General features: G+C 40.0%; 2 protein-coding genes across 2 annotated transcripts; both read left to right on the forward strand.

The window, feature by feature from the left end:
• The first annotated feature begins 6,016 nt into the window (after positions 1 to 6,016).
• On the forward strand, positions 6,017 to 8,532 carry smpd5 (sphingomyelin phosphodiesterase 5). Its single transcript, XM_037676997.1, has 7 exons — positions 6,017 to 6,844; positions 7,287 to 7,362; positions 7,474 to 7,614; positions 7,748 to 7,837; positions 7,939 to 8,002; positions 8,098 to 8,257; positions 8,420 to 8,532. Exons 1-7 carry the CDS (start codon positions 6,017 to 6,019, stop codon positions 8,525 to 8,527), a joined length of 1,467 nt encoding a protein of 488 aa, XP_037532925.1. The 3' UTR covers positions 8,528 to 8,532.
• Positions 8,533 to 11,880: 3,348 nt separating this feature from the next.
• malsu1 (mitochondrial assembly of ribosomal large subunit 1) lies at positions 11,881 to 13,946 on the forward strand. The gene is made up of 4 exons (XM_037676998.1): positions 11,881 to 12,224; positions 13,187 to 13,362; positions 13,452 to 13,533; positions 13,614 to 13,946. Exons 1-4 carry the CDS (start codon positions 11,957 to 11,959, stop codon positions 13,766 to 13,768), a joined length of 681 nt encoding a protein of 226 aa, XP_037532926.1. The 5' UTR covers positions 11,881 to 11,956; the 3' UTR covers positions 13,769 to 13,946.
• Positions 13,947 to 15,722: the final 1,776 nt, after the last annotated feature.

Genomic DNA, 15,722 nt, shown 5'->3' on the forward strand with positions numbered 1-15,722 from the left:
GTGAAAATTCACAAATTTGCAATGTTCCAAGTGTCTGTGTCAGAAAGAGTAAATGTCATTTAAAAAATTGACTCTAAACATAATTCAATTTGAAGTTTTCAGCCCCTTTTTGGCATGTGCATTTAGTAGCAGGCCAAATTGACAAACACCATGCAGAAGAATGTAGTACCGTTTTTTTTTTATACCACAGGAGAGAAAGCGATGTCTAAAAACTAGTCTCTGTAAGCAGGTCTATGAAAATGAATATGGGTATTGGTATCACTTATCAGCCAAACAAGTTTTAACATATCGGCGTAACGGATATCGGTCAAAAATCCAATATTGTGCATCCTTAAAATATTTCATAAGGACAAAAAAAGCAAAAGGGAAAATCAGAAGGGCTAAAGAAAGAGTAGTGGATTAAGACGCAGCATCTGAGTCTTTAAACTTTATTCACCGTTAAAACGCTTTAAAAAAATGAAAAGTGATCCCGGTGTTTAGTTTCCTCTTTTTCTGTCAGAGTACTATTTTAATATTTTTCCACTTTGTTGTTTTCATGCTTTGATAATTTGTTTTTCTCCAAACCTGATGTCTGGTTCTTTGTATGACTTTAAAAAATAAAACAAACATTCCATCAACTGAACACAGTTTTGTTTAGATTCAGTTTTTAATCCTGTCTGTGTTCAGAGCGTGCCGGGTGTTTTTGGAGACTCAGCTGTGTAACCGCTAACCGGAAGCCTCAGGATGAACATAGAAGCGTCTGTCGCGGCTTTACAGGTCCAAAACCTTCAGCTGGTGCAGGAAAACGATCAGCTGAAGTCGAGGGCCAGTCTGCTGAAAGAGAACGTGGACCTGAGAGCCGGGCTGAGCCGCAACACCCTGGGTGATTTCACAGGTACTGTATCCATTCACCAGTAGGAGGCAGCCACTGAAGAACTGGTTTATTTTAATTCACTGGGACAGTCTGCTCATTTGATCAATAACTTTTAATGTGACTTATGGTGCAACGTATTGTACAAATATCAAATGTAAAGTTTTTGTGTTATTTAACAGCTAAATTAAAAAAAAACTGACCCAGGCTGTTTCCTAGCAACCATGATCTCTGACTTTAGGAGGAAATAAGACTCAAACTAGTACTAATTAAAGTTTTAAGCATCGTGTTGGGACTTAATAATGACTCGCGTTTAAACCTATGACACATTATCCTCTTATAAGAACTTTACGCAGATCTGTAACCCTGTTGATGTGTTAAATCGTGGGAACTCAAAAGTTCTTCAGTTCACATAATTTATAAAAATAATCTGTCGTGAATAAAATGCAACGTAGAAAATGAGCATCGCACGGTTAGTAAATCCCATTTTGAAAACGCCATCACAAGATTTCCACAGCTACGGTATTTTGTGGTGTTTTATACATTTTCTTCATCTAGGTTTCATGAACATTATTTTATTTATTCAATCATTTATATACTTTCATTAAATCTGTTGTTCTTTAAATCAACTGGTTGCACAGCGTGTCGCAAGATCATTAAGAACAGAAGGAAGGCAGAACAGGTTGGGGTTGTGTAGAAATAGTCATTTTAATGGGTGGAACGGTGGCGCAGATGATAGAGCTGTTGCCTCGCAGCAGGAAAGTTGCCGGTTCAAATCCCAGCCAGGGGTCTTTCTGGGTGGAGTTTGCATGTTCTCTCCGTGAGGCATGGATTTTCTCTGGGTACTCCAGTTTCCTCCCACAGACCAAAAACATGCATGTTAGACTGATTGGTAACTCTAAATTGTCTCTAGGTGTGAGTGAAAGAGTGAATGGTTGTTTGTCTCTGTCCCTATGATGGACTGGAGACCTGTCCAGGGTGTCCCCCGCCTCTCGCACAGTGACTGCTGGATATAGGCACTGGTGACCCTCGCAGCCCGAAAAGGAAGAAGCGAGTAAAGATGATGGGTGGATTGTAATTTAAATGAATTCAATTCAATTCAAAAATACTTTATTAATCCCAGAGGGAAATTATTTGTTGTAGTAACTCATTATCCTTATTTCATTAAGAGATGTTATAGATAGTGATGGCTGTAGACAGGAAGGATCTCTTGTAAAGGTCCATCCCACAGTGGATCCTAAGAAACTGGCTGCAGATGCTGTCCGATCCGTCCACCCAGACTCTGCTGGACTCTCGGTTCCCCTCGGGCTGTAGAACCACCAGAATGCCAGACAGAACTCCTCCCAGAGCGATGGTCACTCCTCCCAACAGTCTGCCGAGCTCCTCGTCGCTGCAGATAGCCAACTGTAGGTGCCAAGGGATGATCCTGTCCTTCCACTGTCATGAGTCATGTTTCCTTCTAGTTCCAGGATCTCAGTGGTCAGGCACTCGAGCACAGCTGGCAGGTAGATGAAAATGCATCCACAGAACATCCTTTTCAACTCATCTGAGATTTGGGGCTGTATTTGAGATATTATTTGAGCTTTTGAGATGTTAATCAGCTGCTGGTTGTAGAAAACTGCCTTGTTGCCATGGTTACGCATCATAACAAATGTCCAAAACTAAAAAAGTTTCAGTAAAAATCCTTCCAGCTGCACAGCATCTGATACCAGAGGAAACAATCATCCCAAAAATTGTGATTTACATCTGAAAAAGAGGAATTAGTTTCCAAAAGCAAAATCTCAGAATGAAAGTAACAGAGCTGCTCCAACATGCAGCCACCTTCAGCAGCGCTATTCTAGAACCAATAAATGCTAAATGCATCTAAATGCTGTTTCTCATTATATTCATGCTTTATCAAACAAGTATTAGTGAAATTGAAGTACTGTTAGTTTTTTGGAAGTTTCTGAAACGTCCTTGCAGAATCACTGCAGCACTGCCATCATAAACTATGGGAGGCATGGTCAGACCTCACGTTTGTGTCTGTTTTTGTAAAACAGTGACTCTGGGTTTTAAACTGATACATTACTGATAATTAACAAGAACCGTTTGTTTCCAGTCTGCTCAGCCTGCAGTCTGTGGCAGCACACTTTCGACGAGCGACAGTTCAAGAGAGAGCTGCAGCAGACCAGATCCAGGTTTGAGCATCGAACATCGTCTCCCGTGCAAAGCTCTGCACACAGAGACACCGACGAGGCAGCAGAGCTTCAGAACAGCCGGGCTGATACCCCACTTTGTGGTGCAGGTGTCACAAACACAACAAATTTTATAAGCGAACAATCATGCTGCCAGTGCTTTTTCTTTTTTATGTGTTAATTTTCATCATTTATTTGCAGCTCAACCAAGACTGCTGGGGGAGATTGCCTACCAGCTGGACAGGAGGATCCTGTCCCATGTCTTCCAGGCTCATAGGAGGCTCTATGGTTTCACTGTGCTCAATATACCAGAGAAAATTGTAGAGGTAATCACTTGTTTGGTTGATTGTTCATGGAGACTTGCATCGATCCGTTATCTGCCTCTTGTTTCTGAGTTGTGTTGTGGGGGAACAGCGTGAGCAGGGAGGCCCAGACATCTTCTGCAGCCGTAGACTGACAGCTCCGCCTTGCAGCTCAGCTCCCTTTTCACCACAGTAGAAGTCTCATGGAGACTTCTAGTCATTTAGTAGAAACTTGCCTTAATGGATGGTAAAAATGGTACCCAGGTTTATTTTAGATACAAGAAGATTTGGGTTGTATTTGTACTAACCTAGAAGGAAGTGAAAACTCTTTCTTCCTGTGTTGCAGGTGAGTACTCACCCGGTGACAGGGAAGGTGGATGAGGGCTACCAGCTTCTTCTCAGTCAGAGGTATACAGAACTTATGGACATGCTGGGCCAGCGTGGGTACAAAGCAGCTCTGCACGCTCCTTTCTGTGAGTTCATCGTCAACTCCTACGGTATCCTGAGGCCAAGTAATGGAGCCGATGAGACCGAATACAATAATCCGGATTTTCTAAGGATGATGATCGGGACCACTGCTCCAAAGAAGCTTCAGAAGGACCTGTTTCTGGTACTCGATTGTCTCTGTTACATGGCAGCGCAGGACAGGAGGTCTCTCCTCTTCTGGTAGTCATCACTGCATTCAAAGCACAGCAGACCAGGACAGAACCATCCATTATATGAGGATCAGCTAAAATAAACCACAAAATGCACTGAATATACTGCAAGCCTCTTGTTTTACACATCTCTGCTATTTTCCATAGCAGAACTAAGCATTTAAACAACAAGTACATGAAACATTCAGGGTTTCCTGTGCTGTTTCAAACATAAACAAAGTGAGACTTGTTAAAGTCATTTAAATATGACTTGATTTTCCAGTTTAATCCATTGTGGCAGTCTTATTTTTATCCTATAAAATAAAAAATAAATCATACTTAACAACTTTTGAAACAATGAACTCAAAAAGGGATTTTCATATAAAAATCTAAATAGTTGTTAGTTCAGAATAAGAAAAACTAATTTTAGAAATTCCTTTGTCAACACCAAACCTGCAAAAGGCCAAGTTCACCTGGAAGAGGAAAAATTGCCATTTTGTTTAATGTTTTTAAAAAAATATAAACAAAAAATAACCTTTTGTATTGTTAGCTTTATTAGCAGCTAAATGTTACTGTAGCGTCATTTGTAAAACAAAAACAACAAAAAAACTTTACAGTCATAGGTGTTTCTGTTATTAGTTAAAAATTATTTTAAACACTGGTCAAACATTAAGAAATCTTGCCAAAACCAGAGTACATTGTATAAAAAATACGCAACATAAATGAGAAGTTAGCTTCTTTTTATTTTTTGTTTTATTTTTTGATCGGTCGCGTAGGACGAGGTCACGTGTCATGCAAAGCGGAAGAAAACAAACGAACAACAACAACAACAAAAAAAACCGACATGCCAAGCCCTTCACCATGGCAACCGCAGCGGGGCGTGGCCTAATGCCACGATTAGCATGATAGCATCCGGGGTTTGATTCAAAATGGATTTACTTATTGTTCGTCTGGTTGTCTGTTTTACACTCTGAAGCTTTTTGGCTTAAAATGAGTTCATGACAACTTGATACGTACTTTAATAAAAACGCAAACAGGTTTCTTTGTTTTTGACTGATCAACGGACAGTGCTCGCGCTAAGTTAAGGTAAGAGTTTCACAAGCTAGCCGACAGGTGACTGCTGTAACAGAAATATGCTTATGCATTATAAATCATTTATTATCAAGGGTTGGAATTCAGAGGCACGATGTTATATCCATACAGTCATATTTAGTGGGAGTTTCTCGCCACAGAATAGTTAAACTTATGTAAACTGTTTCTACTGAACAAACACCTGGTGTGTTCAGGTTTACTGCTGTTGTGTTGAGCAGCATAGATTAAAGCAGGAAGTCTGCTGTGGGACTGAAAACTACAAAGTCCTACTTTAACTGTAAATAAAGGAGAGAACTGCAGAAATATTGTGCTTTCTGAGGTACACAATGAAACCAATAAAAAACAGTAAACCTGCTATAATTTGAATGAAGACATTAAAACTTAAAAATAAATATGTGTATTTTACTTTGTGAATTTGTTATGTCTGATATATACTTTACATTTTAAATCAAATTGCCAAAGAGCAAGTTTAGAGATATATGTGGTAAACTTCTGCCTCACCAAACGATCATAGCAGTGTCTATAATGTGTAAAAGGTGTGATTTAGGATTATAAGGGCTGTATTACATGTTTAAGCCATGAGTCATGGTGATGTAAAAACTGCATGCTGTCTCTTGCGTCTCCTTCCTACAACATGCACAGGCATGAAGTCAAAAAGCCAGTCACTCCTGATGACCCATGCAGTAAATGTTGAACATTGATTGTGTCAGGGCAAAAAGGCAAAACATGTTTATCTGGGAAGAAAAGAAATGAGAATAGGAAGACCCGTGCGGCAGAGACGTGCTGTCAGATGTTTTCTTTCATGTTAGGTTGCAGGAACAGGCTTGTAGTAACCGTCTGCATTTCTCTCTTGCTTTAGTTTCCAGTGGAGCTCTGGAAGGAGACAAGAATGAATGAATGAGGCCAAAACTGGACGTCCGGATTGTTTTTATCCTGTTTGTTGTTTGGGAACAGTGGAGAGACATGAGTCTACGAGAATCGCCCTTTCCTAATAAGTTTGTTGAAGGTGTCCATTCCGTGGGATGGGTATTAATCTTTCCTTGTTTCTGGTATCTCGACCGCCTCATTGCTGTGTGCAAATCCACCACAAAGGAACAAGCTGAGCGAAAGGAGCAAGAATGCTACCTCCATCCTCTCAAGGTCTTCTTCGGCTCTATTGTCTTCTTCATTTTTTTTGTCCTCACAGCCCCCCTGGCTTTCCTGGGCTTGCTGCTCTGGGCGCCCCTTCAGGCCTGCCGCAGGCCTTTTACCTACCACAAAGAGGCGCCAACGTCACTAGAGATGGAGACGCACAGGGGCTTTGAGATAGCAGGACAGGCCTCGCTTACCTTTGCCTCTGGTAACTTGTGTCTTCTGCCAGACAGCCTGGCTCGCTTTAACAACCTTGGCCACACACTGCGCAGGGCGTCTACCGTCGGCCAACTCATCGTGACGAGCCAGTCAAATTACCAAAGCGCCCCCACTGGGTTGCCCTCTCAGGAGCAGAGCGAGGAACCTTGGGAGGTGCTGACATCTTTTCCAGCCAATCTTGACATCTTGTGCCTCGAGGAGGTGTTTGATAAGAGGGCAGCCCAGAAGCTCACCAACATACTAAAGCCAGTGTTTGGACACATTCTGTACGACGTTGGTGTGTACGCCTGCCAGCCGCCCTGCCGGTGTTCGTCTTTTAAGTTCTTCAACAGCGGCATGTTCTTTGCCAGCAGGTTTCCTGTGCTGCAGGCTCAGTACCACTGGTTTCCCAACAGCAGCGGAGAAGATGCTCTCGCTGCCAAGGGCCTCCTCTCTGCTAAGGTGCCGAGCTCAGTCAAAAATCTGATCCAGTCATTTCAAATCTTCACTGTTTAGAGTTTAAAACAGTTTTTTTTGTTTGTTTTTTCACGTCTTTGCTAAAACAAGAATGTTCACCTGAGCTAAGATAGCATCTGAGATAATGCAAACAGCTCGTTATGCAAAGTTCATTTGGGGCATGCATATATTGGAAACAAAGAACTTTGTGCAGATAAACCACTGTTTATTATTGTAGTTGGTCAGAAGCATCACTGACGTGTACATAAAGTAAAATAGTAAAAAAACAAAACACTGAGTTTAGCTTTCCAGAGTAGCTAATGCCATGTTTAATGCAACAACCACTACCATAGTTGTCATCTTTGTCTTGCAGCAACCATAAAATAAGTTCAGTTCCTGGTTCTTACATGTAAGTTGGACACGGTGAAAATGTTGTTGAAATTCCCAGGTGTTAATCGGACAGAATCAGAGCAGGAAGAAAGTTGTCGGCTATTTTAACTGCACACACCTTCATGCACCAGAGGGCAAGTTTCCATTTTTAATTTGGTTTTCTCAGTTGACATTTTTGATTTTGCATTTCATTGTGACAAAATGAAAACGAGTTTGGTTTATGATACCTTCTGTGTTCTCATCAGGGGACGGGAGAATTCGCTGTGAGCAGTTGGACATGGTTGCCAGTTGGATTGCTGATTTTCAGGCTGCCAACAAACAGCCGGAGGAGGAGGTGGTTTTTGATGTGCTCTGTGGAGATTTCAACTTCGACAACTGCTCACCTGGTGTGTCTCTTGCAGAAAAACAAAAAAAAAAAGTTTTTGTTTACGTTTGTATTATTTTGATCCTTTTAATTGCCATTCAGAGCCATGTCAAAAACCTGTTCTAAGACATTTTAAATACTTTTTTCTAAATTAGATGACACTCTGGAACAAAATCACGGTTTGTTTGAGGAGTACAGAGACCCTTGCAGGGCAGGACCTGGAAAAGAGAAGCCCTGGGTTATTGGTCAGTGCAGTACCAACTAAATAAATGAACTAGAAATAAAATGTCCTCATATTTACAGCATGTGGTAAAGTAGCAACTCATAGTGTGGTTTTCTCTTGAAGGGACTCTGTTGGAGCAGCCCACGATGTACGAGGATGAAGTGAACACTGCAGAAAACCTCAAAAGGTTGCGTTCGTTGTAACATTAACATGTTGAAAGCTGCACTTTCACACTCTCTCATCTCCATATGGATTCACTCTGTCTTCTTTGTTTACGTGTAGAACGTTGGAAACAGAGGAGCTGAGGAAGCAGTACATCTCCCCTCCTGTTGCTGCTGAAGGCTTCCCGTTGGTTTACCCAGAGACCGGCCAGCCGTGGATCGGGCGACGGCTCGACTACATCCTCTACCGGGAAAGCTCCGTGTCAAAGCTGTACAGAACAGTTAGTGTGACGCCTCCTTTTTACCTTCACCTGTTCCAGTTCTCAGCTACTTCTGCTTGAGCTTAAACGTGACTTAGAAAATGTGTGATGTGCTGAGAATAAGCACGTATGAATAGTTGCACAACTGCTAACAAGATTTCTGGCATCCTTGTTGCCATTTAGGACATTGAAGCGGTGACCTACATAACGCAGCTGGCCGGCCTCACGGACCACATTCCTGTAGGTTTGAGACTGAAAGTCACCATGGACTCCAGCTGTAACGACGTATGACAGTAACCAGAAGAACCCAATGTACAGTTGTACTCGACACAGGCAGAGCAAGGCTTTGATAGAACACTGGAGTTTGTCATTTCTGTTGCAATGTCCTGACAAGTGGGTTGACAGCGGTGCTTGAAAGTTTGTGAACTCTTTAGAATTTTCCGTATTTCTGCATAAAAATGACTTAAAACATCATGAGATGTTCACACAAGTCCTAAAAGGTGATAAAGAGAACCCAGTTTAACAAACGAGACAAAATAAAAGAAAAAGAGTTGTTGATGCTCATCAGGCAGGAAAAGGTTACAAAACCATCTGTAAAAAGTTTGGACTCCACCAATCCACAGTCAGACAGACTGTGTACAAATGGAGGACGTTCAAGACCATTGTTACTCTCCCCAGGAGTGGTGGGCCAACAAAGATCACTCCAACAGCTTGCTTGTAACAGTCGACAAGGTCACAAAGGACTCCAGAGTAACTTCTAATAACTGAAGGCCTCTCTCACATTGACTGATGTTGATGTTCATGAGTCCACCATCAGGAGAACACTGAACAACAATGGTGTGCATGGCAGGGTCGAAGGAGGAAGCCACTGCTCTCCTAAAAGAACATGGCTGCTCGTGTGCAGTTTGCTGAAGATCACGAGGACAAGCCAGAAGACTGTTGGAAGAACGTTTTGTGGACGGATGAGAACAAAATAAAACTTGTTTTTAAAATGAAAAGTGTTATGTTGGGAGAAAGGAAAGCTGCATTCCTACATGAGAACCTTATCCCATCTGTGAAACATGGTGAGGTAGTATCATGGTTTGGGCCTGTTTTGCTGCATCTGGGTCAGGACAGCTTGCCATCACTGATGGAACAATGAATTTTGAATTATATCAGAGAATTCTAAAAGAAAATGTCAGAACATCTGTCCATGAAGTGAATCTCAACAGAAGGTGGGTCATGCAGCAAGACAATGACTCTAGGAACACAAGTGGTTCTACCAAAGAATTGTTCAAAAAGAATAAAGTTCATGTTTTGGAATAGCCAAGTCCTGACCTTAATCCAGTCCAGATGTTGTGGAAGGACCTGAATCGGCAGTTAATGTGAGGAAACCACCAACATCTCAGAGTTGAAGCTGTTCTGTATGAAGGAATGGGCTAAAATTCCTCCAAGCCGGTGTGCAGGACTGATCAAGTTACTGGAAACATTTAGTTATTGCTGCACAGGGTGGTCACACCAGATACTGAAGGCAAAGGTTCACATACTTTTGCCACTCACAAATATGTAATATTGGATCAATTACCTCATTGAGTAAATGACCAAGTGTCGCGTTTTTGTCTCATTTGTTTAACTGGGTTCTCTTTATCTACTTTTAGAACTTGTGTGAAAATCTGATGATGTTTTAGGTCAATTTATGCAAAAATATAGAAAATTATAGAGTTCAGAAACTTTCAAGCATCACTGTATCTGTAAGGTGGAGTTTTTTTTATTACATTTATTGGGAGGTTTACATCAGTTTTTTTTACTTTTAGGGATGTTCAGGTATGGTTACCTGTATTTTAGGTTTGGGTATTATTCCCTATATTTCACAATTTTCTTACTCAGAATTTTTTTCTACAGAATTAAATTTAAATAATGCATTTTATTTGCGTAGTTTGTGTTTATTGAGCCATGCATGATTACCCATCATTATAGATGCCTCCAAAGCAAAGTGGAAGGTGATGGATGAATAAACTATCAAAGATGTTTGTAGGGTCTAAATAATGTCAACTGTTTTAAGATAAAACATCCATGTGGTCTGAATATGTTTGATCATTACTTGAACAATAAGTGTAAAATCACTTTAAGCATTAAGCAAGTACCTTGTTTGGATCTTCAGCTTTTGATTACTTGAACATTTTACTGTCATGTTCAGAGGTAAATGAAAGTTTCTCTATAGAATGCTGCCAGGATGCAGTACCTTTATACTGCATGTTCTGCTAATTCAGTGAGATTTACAAAATCTAAATAAATTATATTGTTACTTTTTTGACATGTTGATTTCAGAAGTGATTGAATCAAAAAGGGGTCATTTTACAAGGTATGCTTCAGTAAAAGGTTTAAAAATAAAAGGCTAATCATATAAAGGCTGCAAAATTAACCATGCATAAACTACTGAATACTGTATGAAGATTTGATTTGTTCATTGATGACTTTAACACTTAGGACAGCAGGTGAACGTTTCTATTCCAGATGAACTCTGTTCCTCCGGCCTGAGTTCAGCAGGATAAATGGACTGTACTTATATAGCACCTTTCTGTCTTATCGAGATACTCAAAGCTCTTTACACTACAATCTGTGTCCTCCTCACTTACCCATTCATACAGCACTCTACTAGATCTATACAAAGCTAATTGAACAAATCATTCTAAAGACTAATCGAGCTTTTTATCACATTCATACACCGATGGGACACACATCAGAGGCAATGAGGGGTTCAGTGTCTTGCCCAGGGACACTTTGGCATGTGACTGCTGGTAGATTCGAACCCCCAACTCTTGCATTGGAGGAAGACTGCTCTAACCACTCAGCCACATCGGCTGTGAGGTAAAATGTTGTTTGTCTGTGAAATGACTGCCTGGTCAAAGTGCTCCTGGAGGGTGAGAGAAGTATGACCCATAATCTTTCCTACTTTTATTATTAAATATTAAATCTGAGTTTTACATTTGACTCGACGTTTCATTAGCATGAAGCTCTCGACCTTGACCTCTAAGTGGCTTTAAGAATCTGTTGGACTCCTGCAGGGACCAATGCAGACATGTTCCTGTTTTTAGTTTTCTACAGTCACCTTATAATCCAGCTGTTTTTGTTACTTTTTTTTAGCCATCTTATGTGTAAAAAGAAAAAAATCTGTATGCCTTTTTATAACTGTTTATTGTTGTCCATTGTTGTCATCTTCTTTGTTGAAATCAGGTCTCTTGTACATGAGTCCTCGAGGCTCAATGGGATTAACCTGTCTAAACAAAGGTTGAATGAATGAATGAATGAATTAGCGCCCTGAATTTACACTAACCTGTGAATGCATTTACAAAATAAATACATAAGATAATATATATTTTTATTAAGTTCAGGGTTGTTTATTCTTTTATTCAGCCATAACTCATAATTTATTAGATTTGCAAATTTAGTGTTGAAAATTATTTGATAAACGTGATTAAAATGCGATTAATCGAGATTAATTACAAGTCTAATTAACTCGATTTTTTTTTTTATAATCACGTCCCAGCACTAATTTGAAGTGATCATAAAATGGAGCATTTTGTGAGGACAGCGTAGAGTTTGGACCGCCAAATAAAACCGAAGAAGAAGAAGGAACTAGCCAATCACAACCCGCGAATGAGAATCGCTTCCTGTTTTGAGACCTTCAGAGTCTCGTGTACAGTTAGCCGATAGCGGGGACTTATTCTGCGTGTTTAAATCATGAATATTCTTTCTCGCTCTCGGTTACTATTATCAGTTTGTAGACATTACAGTTTATTAGAAGGAACAGGTGTTTTAAGACGTGTCACTTCGTTAAATAAAGCCCGGGGCTGTAGCTATTTAACTACGTGCCAACAACAATGGCGTTACGCAGCTTCACTCCGGTGTTTCTCTGAAGCCAACAGAAGTTTCTCTGACAGCAGTGAAAGTAGTCAGTCAGATAACACGGGGACTACTGAGGAGAGACCGAATATAATGGAAAATCTCGGTAAGTGCTCATTCTGAATATGTCGGCTGGTGCTGCATGACCACAGTCCTCTGCCTTCACTGTACGCAGGATGATGTGATTCTGGGATGAAACCTCTGTTTGTAAAGTTATACAAACGATAAACCTAAAGGTCAAAATCCAAAGCAGCATATGCAGAGAAAGATGTTTTCAGGGGAAATCTTGCACATTTTATCAAGTAAACCTTTTAACAGGTAGCACAATATCACTACATTATAATTACTAGAGTGGCAAAAGCATTTTACAGATAAAAGTATAGTTCCTTCATGCCTGTTGTTGGAAAAAGACATGCTACTCATTTGGCGTGTCTTTGGAGACGTGTAGGAAGGAGTTGAGGACATGGAGGCAGTTGGATGGAGGACAGATGAAAGATGAGTCTCTGGTCACCTCAAAATGGGGAAAAACAGAAAGAAGACAAACTGAAATAAAACATAGATTTGTTTTATTTGTTGCATTTTGTTCATAATCTAATTTTACATTTCCAGTCAACTTGTTTGGAAATATCACTTTAAGCTTAGAAGATATGACTTTTTTTTAATCCTCTGCTCCTCATAGTTTTTTTGTTTGTTTTAATTTAATGTCACTAAATGGTCAAATTTGCCACACTTTTTTTTTTTACATTCCTATGTTTCTATTTAAACTCAAAGTTACTAAAATAAACACATTTCCAGCTTCTAAAGAGCTGAAAATGGCCCATTAGTTTGTTGATTTGATTTGTAATCAGATATTTCTGGACATTATGAGTGCTTATTATTTACTAAACTAAAATGATGAATAATGAAGAAACATTACAGTAATTCATCAAGTAGAAGTTCTGTCAGTGCAGTGATGTAATTTATTTCCCTGGTTGAGGTTCTCCTGTTACCCAGATTTACTTTTATTATATTCTATTCATTGACTGGATGACCCACATGACTGAAAGTGTCTTTTTTTTCCCCCTCCAGGCTCCTCAGAGTCTTTCACACTGGATGTCCTGGTGTCTCTGCTGCGTCAGGAGAACGCTGTGGACCTCTGTGTGATTAAAGTCCCGGACCATATCAACTATGCAGATTACTTCATTGTTGTTAGTGGTTTATCTCCAAGACACATCCATGCCATGGCTTTTTACGCACTCAAAGTGGTAACTAACCTCGATTTGTTCTTTCTAAGATGTGTTCAATGCAGCCCGTTTGTTTTTTAAAGCTCATGCTAAAAGTGGTTCTCCTCCAGTACAAATTTCTGAAGAAAGAAAAAGATGCAAATGTGAAGATTGAAGGAAAGGATTCAGAAGACTGGATGTGCATTGACTTTGGTATGTCGGTCTATAAAATCCTTTCTGCAGATTTATGTGGTTTGAGCTTATATGTGCATGTTTTCTGTTTCTCTTCTCAGGTAATGTTGTTGTTCACTTCATGCTGCCAGAGACCAGAGAACTGTATGAACTGGAAAAACTCTGGACTCTTCGTGCCTACGATGAACAGCTGCAGAAAATCCCAATTGAGACGTTGCCAGAAGATTTTATTCTGGATCTTGAACTCACAAAGTGACCAAACACTTAATCAGCCCAGAACTGATGAGTTCAGGAGAACTGTGATGTTTCCATGAGTAGCAACTCAATGATCTTTTGATACTTAAAAAGAAAATTTTGAAAAAGACTGATTTATTTAGGGTCAAATATTGCAAACACAAGTTCTCCTCATTATATTAAACTATCACACAATTGGATATTATGTTGTTATAAATTATCATCCATCCATTATCTTTATTCATTTCTTCCTTTTTGGGTCGCAGGAGTCACTGATACCCATCCAGCTGTCACTGTTTGAGAGATGGGGGACACCCTGGACAGGTCTCCAGTCCATCAAGGGACACATAGAGACAAACAACCATTCATTCTCTCACTCACACCTGGGGACAATTTAGAGTTACCAGTCAGTCTAACATGCATGTTTTTGGTCTGTGGGAGGAAACTGGAGTATTCAGAGAAAACCCACGCATGCACGGAGAGAACATGCAAACTCCACCCAGAAGGGTCCCCTGGCCGGGATTTGTTCCGGTGACGACCTCACTGAGAGGCGGCAGCTCTACTAACAGCACCACCGTGCCGCCTTATTTTAAATATGAATATATTTATATGAATGATTGAAGTTAGAAGAATAATAGTTTTTGTATTTTGATGGCCTAAAGTATGATGCTTTTCATGTCTAATTATTACCACCATGTTCTGTGATGTGGCTGGGTTTGTATTCCAATCAAGTTGCCTCAAAGTATTTGAAACACATAAAATTTGTCTACGTATTAGAAAATATACACAGTATAGTTAAAAGTCTCGAGTGATCCCTGATGATATCTAGCTACTTTTGAGCAGCCAGACTTTTTAGTAATTTCTTAAAGTGGTCATGATCAATAATTATATATATTTTAAGGTTTTTCAAGAAAATAATGAACTCTGACATATTAATCATTCTGGCCTACAAACACTCCTAAACTCAAGAGATGGATCAGTTTTGTGTCGGCACACAGCGGACAGTTCAGACAAGATTTAGTTTTAAATTGGATCTTTAGAAACCTCTTTCCAGCAGCCTGTCACAAAGACAGTTTGTTCCTATTCTGTTTATTTGAATCCATAAAGAACACAAAAGGTAATTCAGTTTGACTCATGAAATAGTATTTTATCACCAGCAAGGTGTTTCCTAAAAAGCTGTTAGCTGAAAACTTGTCATACTAAATCAACTAAAGGACGATTCATCTCTTATCAGGTATTTGGTGACGTTTTATATATTTTTTGGTTTTCTCTTGAATACATGACTTCACGTGGCTCTGATTGTAGTAAAAGCACGAATCAGGTGAAATTCTACCTCATTTTCTCCACATATGCCACTTTACAGTAACTGATCAGTAGAGGGGGCATTTGAAGCTTCATGAATCACTGAAGCTTTTCTTACAATTGTGCTGAAAAAGCTTAATGATGGAGGCACCTGGTGGAGAACGGGAGCCACAACAACCTCATGAGCGTGACTGAAGCACAGACACTTCCAGTCCCATCATCAATAAAGTTAAAGATTAATCCATCGTAATTTGTACAAAATGATTGATGAGCTACATTAAACAAAGATTGTTTTAGACAATACAACAAAGTTCTATGATTGAAAATAAAACAGTTGCGTGGCACGATGGAAGAATTGTTGCCTCTTGGTGAGAAGGTCGCCGGTTAAAATCCCGGCCTGAGACCCTTCTGGGTGGAGTTTGCATGTTCTCTCTGTGCATGTGTGGGTTTTCTCCCAGTATTCCAGTTTACTCCCACAGACCAAAAACATGCATGTTGGGTTAATTAAATTGTCCCGGTGTGAGTGAAAGAGTGAGTGGTTGGTTGTTTCTGTGTCCCTGAGACGGACTGTAGAACTGTCCAGGGTGTCCCTCGCACTGTGATTGCTGGATGTGGGCACTAGTGACCCCCGTGACCCAAAATGGAAGAAGCGGGTATATATATATATATATATA

This window comes from Nematolebias whitei, chromosome 5, assembly GCF_014905685.2.
Source record: "Nematolebias whitei isolate Nwh7 chromosome 5, NemWhi1, whole genome shotgun sequence".
Classification (NCBI taxonomy): Eukaryota; Metazoa; Chordata; class Actinopteri; order Cyprinodontiformes; family Rivulidae; genus Nematolebias; species Nematolebias whitei.

Bases quoted from the DNA above. Each gene is read 5' to 3' on its own strand.
- smpd5 (XM_037676997.1), top strand. From the start codon at position 6,017: ATGAGTCTACGAGAATCGCCCTTTCCTAATAAGTTTGTTGAAGGTGTC. The intron at 6,845-7,286 runs GTGCCGAGCTCA...TGAAATTCCCAG, and splicing joins AGGGCCTCCTCTCTGCTAAG to GTGTTAATCGGACAGAATCA. The intron at 8,003-8,097 runs GTTGCGTTCGTT...GTTTACGTGTAG, and splicing joins ACTGCAGAAAACCTCAAAAG to AACGTTGGAAACAGAGGAGC.
- malsu1 (XM_037676998.1), top strand. From the start codon at position 11,957: ATGAATATTCTTTCTCGCTCTCGGTTACTATTATCAGTTTGTAGACAT. The intron at 12,225-13,186 runs GTAAGTGCTCAT...TTCCCCCTCCAG, and splicing joins GAATATAATGGAAAATCTCG to GCTCCTCAGAGTCTTTCACA. The intron at 13,534-13,613 runs GTATGTCGGTCT...TTCTCTTCTCAG, and splicing joins CTGGATGTGCATTGACTTTG to GTAATGTTGTTGTTCACTTC.